The sequence below is a fragment of the Melopsittacus undulatus genome (genome assembly GCF_012275295.1).
Source record: "Melopsittacus undulatus isolate bMelUnd1 chromosome W unlocalized genomic scaffold, bMelUnd1.mat.Z SUPER_W_unloc_8, whole genome shotgun sequence".
NCBI classification, from domain to species: Eukaryota; Metazoa; Chordata; class Aves; order Psittaciformes; family Psittaculidae; genus Melopsittacus; species Melopsittacus undulatus.
This window is the reverse complement of record NW_022993950.1, coordinates 357,332-362,364: the sequence shown is the minus strand read 5'-3', so window position 1 is coordinate 362,364 and position 5,033 is coordinate 357,332. Positions and strand designations below refer to the sequence as shown.

The 5,033-nt window shown below is 55.5% G+C and overlaps 1 protein-coding gene across 1 annotated transcript; it reads right to left on the bottom strand.

Annotated features, from left to right (window-relative positions):
• Positions 1 to 1,543: 1,543 nt before the first annotated feature.
• LOC117438312 (forkhead box protein F1-like) lies at positions 1,544 to 4,239 on the bottom strand. Its single transcript, XM_034073861.1, is given in 3 exon segments — positions 1,544 to 1,704; positions 3,220 to 3,639; positions 3,642 to 4,239. Coding segments are annotated over 3 exon segments (1,179 nt in total).
• Positions 4,240 to 5,033: the final 794 nt, after the last annotated feature.

Sequence of the window (5,033 nt, the reverse complement as noted above, 5' to 3'; positions counted from 1 at the left end):
CCGGGGTGGAGGAGAAAGAAGGAGCTGCAGGCTCCATCCCCACAGCGTCGTGCCTTGTCCCCGAGTAAGAAGCAAAGAATAAGAGTCAAATCCTGCCTTTCACTTTCTCCTTGGGGGAAAATTAAACAATATTAAATAAATAATAACAAAAAGAGAAAAAATTAAATCGTCTCTGGTTTTCATCCCTCCTTTCAATATCATAATTTTAAATACCTCAGTGCAGCCTTCCCAGGGCACCAGAACCCTTGGAAGCTGCTGCCAAACCCCAAAAAATCTGTTTCGAGTCTGCACCGAGATGGGGAATTATCGCAGGAAGGTTTGTGGCGACCACTCCACGCCCTGCGGAGCCCACAGATTCCTCAGATATAATTACGTATGTTATGATGCATGCTTGTTTATTTGCTGCTCATACAATCATGAAGCCCATGTACAAATAACATACATGTTTTATTTCGGTTAGACAAAACGTACACAAAAGGGCAGGGCGAAAAAAAATCCCCAATAAAACCCACATACAGATGTATACAGTGCAAAAAGAATTAAAATAAAACCCAAAATATAGAGAAGAGAGGGAATGGAATAATCCTTCATTATATATATATTTCTATGAAAACATACAGAGAATTGTCTTTACACAGAGACCACAATCGGCTTAATATTTACAAAGGTTAACTAAATATATATATATATATAAATCTATATGGCAAACATTGCCAACAGAGATTCACCAATTTAATACTGATCAACTGAGACTACTCGTGTCTTGATTATTAGCAACGACAACAAAAAATGTAGAATAAATAACAGAATGAGCATGGCTGTCTTTTCAAAGTGCCTTTTTCTCTCTGCATAGGGTCTGATCCTGCAGTCTTTATTCAGGCAAAAAAAATTTATTAACAGCTAATATTAATAGTTTCACGTTTGTTGGGGGAAAAAAAAAAGAAAGAAAAGGGTGTGTGTGTGTGTGTTTCTCCAAAGAGGGGGCTTGAAGTGAAGCAGAATTGAGAGGGTCGAGCGGGGGGACCCCGGACCCTCCTCCCTTGGTGCAGCGCAGAGGGGCTGTGGGATGCGCAGGTTTTGGGGTCGGGGCCGTCTACAGCCCCAAAGCCAAGCTGACCCTGCGCCCGCCAGCTGTGCTGGTGGCACCGCTCAATGCCAAGGCCAAAACTGAATTAGTAATTGCCTTTTTTTTCTTTTAAAAAGAACCATCAAACCCTCATTTATCAAATCCTTAACGCAAACTCTCAGTCGGGGTGTTTTGGGGGGAGGATTCTTTGCTCTCTTCTCAACCCAGCCCCAAACGAAGAAGCAGAAGGCAGAGACCTTCCGTGATTGAAGAGCTGCGTTGGAGGGTCCAGCTGATACTCAGCTGAGGGGCAGGTTCAGCCCTGGTTCCCCGCCCACTTCCTGGGCACCGGACTCTCCCTCCCGGGCACAGATGGTCCTCAGAGACCCTCCACTTCCACGGAGAGGGTCCGGGAGAGGGGGGTCGGGACCCGAGTCAGGCCTCGCTGCTCCCGAGAGGTGTTTTTTCCTCCCTGTATCACATAACGCATGGCTTGATGTCCTGGTATGTCACTTGGTGGTGGTAATAGGAGCCGCTGCCTGATGAATGCATGGAAGAGGAGGCCATGGCATTGAAAGAGAAGACGAATTCCTTTCTGTCACACGTGCTCAGAGACTGGGAGTGATACCACGGGATGCCTGCGGGACGGAGAGAAAAGATCATCAGCCATCAAAATGATATCTGCTGGGGAGGTTGAAGGTGGGGACGGAGGAGAGAAAGCTACCATCTGGATTAAAAAAACCCAACAAAAAAACAAAACCCCAAAATAACCCCCAAACCCTCTGCAGCTCCCATGTCCCAAAGTGGAATTGCTGCATTTCTGCGTTTTCACACAAATACACGGGCACTCCTGGGGCTCTGCAGGAGCGGACAGGTGCGATGGGGAAAACCTCCTGCCTGGCCCAAGGACGCTTTGGGGAGATGGGATCTGGGTTGGGTTAAATTTTCCCCCCATTTTACGCCCTTGAAGGTATCGGCTGCTTTTCCCATGTCCTCCGCGGGATCTATCATAGGCCAGATGCCGGAAATGCACCTGTTGATCCAGGTGCACATCCATCCACCGAGGCCGACTTCATGGACCGGGCGGAGAGACCGAGGGTGAAAAGCCGGGGGATCGGAGTTGTTCCTGCCTTTTCTGCTGACACTTCGGAATAGATAAACGCCCCGTAAACTCGGGGTGCTCCGGGAAGGAGCGTCTGCCCAGGGCTGCTCCCCGCCACTCCGGCCCTCATCGTCAGGGCGTTAAACCGGAGCATTTAAGTTAAGGCCGAGGGCAGGCCAGGAGGCTCCTCTAGCTTAATTTTTGCTCTGCTTTCCAGCAGATCCGAGTGTGCTCACTCCCAAGGAGCGGCCCAGGGCTGCATCTGAGCCTGGCCGCTCCATCCGGCCCGGATGATGCATATTTTCCTCCACTTCACTTTGTGGTTTTGCCCCGCTGACGCTCCATTTCACACCCGTTTCTGCCGAGCGTTTTCCTCTCCCCCAAAGGCCCGGGGTGATGTGCAGAGATCCTCAACCCTGCCCCTTCATCCGGCCATGGGTCCCAGGGCTCCCCTGTACCCCGAGATTCTACTCCCCGATGTGAATTTGTGACGCAAAACAAAGCATCTCGTCCCTCCTGAGGCCTCCTCCCGGCTGAATGACCATCTTCCCCTTTCAAAGAGCCAGGGCAAATCCTCCCACAGCAGCTCCATCCCGGGGCCAGGGGTGATGGCACACCTGGGCTGCAGAGGACTGGGGCCCCCCCGATTTCTGCATGGATGGAGAGTAGACAGAGGTGATAGGCCTGGGAAACAGCCCTGAGAGGAGTGGATGGCGGGGCCGGGACTGTGAAGTTGGCGGGCACCCCTGTCGGGAAATGCCCCCCTTTTTCTCCCTCCGGCGCTCCCTAGGTCCCGATGGAAAGTGAAGACCCCTCGGGCCCATCCCTGCAGCCTCCCGCCTGCTTGAGCCCATCGGCCCCGGCAGCGGCAGCCCGGGGCAGCAGAGACCCAGCCCGGCTGCTCCCTGCCCAGCAGCGGCGGGGAGCCTGGCCGGCTGCCCTGGTGCCGGTCAGAAGGGAGGCAAGAAGTGGATCTATGCGTGGCCAGCAGCCCCCAGCTGACCCCTGCGGCGGCGGTGTCGGGTGTGTCCCACGCGTGTCTGTGCCTTACCTTGGAGCTCGGGGGTGTTGTGACTATTCTGGTGCAGGTAGGACTGGTCGAGGGAGTGCATGGAAAGGCTGGAGGAGAGTGGGTTTGCCGTGTGGTTGCAGGGTGAGAGGGGCTGCTGCTTGATGTAGGATGCACCAGTGTTCAAGGCCGCCGAGGCAGAGGGTGCCCACGCCGAGGCCGAGCTAGAGTAAACCGAGTGAGGCTCCATCACACTGCCGCTGGCAAGCAGCGGGGAGGTGGGCACAGAACTCTCGTTGTGCGGGTAGTCCCCTGCCGAGGAGCCGGTGCAGCCACCCATGTAGGAGTGCCCACCGCTGGAGGGCAGATGGGGTACAGAGTGTCCCGCGAAGCCCATCCCCTCCACGTTGCTGGACAGGTGCCCTTTCATCATCCCCAGACCCCCTTCAAGGAAGAGGCTGTTGGGGGGCAGGAGAGCCCCCCGGCCGAGCCCTGGAAGCCATAGCTCTTGGGGAGGTGGTTGAAGCTGAGACCGTTCATCATGCTGTACATAGGCTTCAGTGCTTGGCATTTCCTCCTGAACCTGCCGGGTCGGCGGCGAAATGAGCCCTCCTCGAACATGAACTCGCTGGCCGGGTCGATGGTCCAGTAATGGCCCTTGCCTGGGCCTCCCAGTCCCTTGGGCAACTTGATGAAGCACTCATTGAGTGAGAGGTTGTGGCGCACCGAGTTTTTCCAGCCCTGGTAGGAGCTGCGGAAGAAAGGGAAGCGGCTCTGCAAGAACTGGTAGATCTCGCTGAGGGTCAGGCGTTTCGAGGGTGAGCTCTGGATGGCCATAATGATGAGGGCAATGTAGGAGTAAGGCGGTTTCTCCGGCCACCGGACCCTCGCGTTGGTCTTCTTCCCTTTGGGACCACCGCTGACCGGGGCGCTGCCGGAAGTGGTGTCCATGGCCGAGCTCTGCGGCTGTTTCTCGGCCACAGAGGACATAGGGCCGTAATTGCTTTGTACTGGAGGAGGTGGGGGCTGAGAGGACAGAGTTTGCTGCACTTCTGCCGTCATCTACGGCCGGGTCCGCGGCGGCTAGCTCCGGCCCTCCTCCGCCAACAGCCCCCCCCCCCCCGCGCCCCCCCAAACGGCCACTCTGCTGGGGGCTCGCTGCCACTCCCCCATCCCCAACCTCTGGCCTCCTCCCGGCCCCCCGGCGGGGTTTCTTTCCAGCGGAGTCTGGGGCAGGAGTCTGGGCTGCTGGCTGGGAGCGGAGCAGATGTGCTGGCTGCTGGAGTCTGCTCCCTTTCAGGATTGGAGAAAGGAAGAGAGAAGGGAAGTGGGGTAAAAAAAAAAGAATAAAAAATTTACATACACACATCCCCCCCTTGCCCGTTGCAGGCCGCAGCACTGCTGGTCCGTCCCGCTGCATCCCCTGCAGAGAGAAGAAGGGGAACCCTCCCCAAGGCCCCTGTCTTCCACATTAGCTTTCAAAGCTTTTAATGTTCATTTAATACCTTTTAAAAGAAAGATAGATACCGATCGGGTTGACAAACTCCCTCCACGTTATTCGCGGGCAGTTGTGAGCAGCCTCCGAGGTGCCTGTCACATCAGGGGCTTCCCCCATCGTCTGCCTCCTCCCCGCGAATTAAATAAATCCTCCTGAAGACTGAAGAAAGCACCAGCCCTCCTGTTCCCGGGGCAATGGAGGGGTGAGGGCTTTGAGGACGGGGACAAGCAGGGGGCAGCCCCGGGCAAACCCCAGGCCGTGGCCCGGTACCCGGGGAGGAGATACGGGCAGTTATTTCTGGAGCTTCTCCCTTAAGGAGGAAGAGGAGGACTGGCGGCTCCGGCTGTCTGGGGAAAAC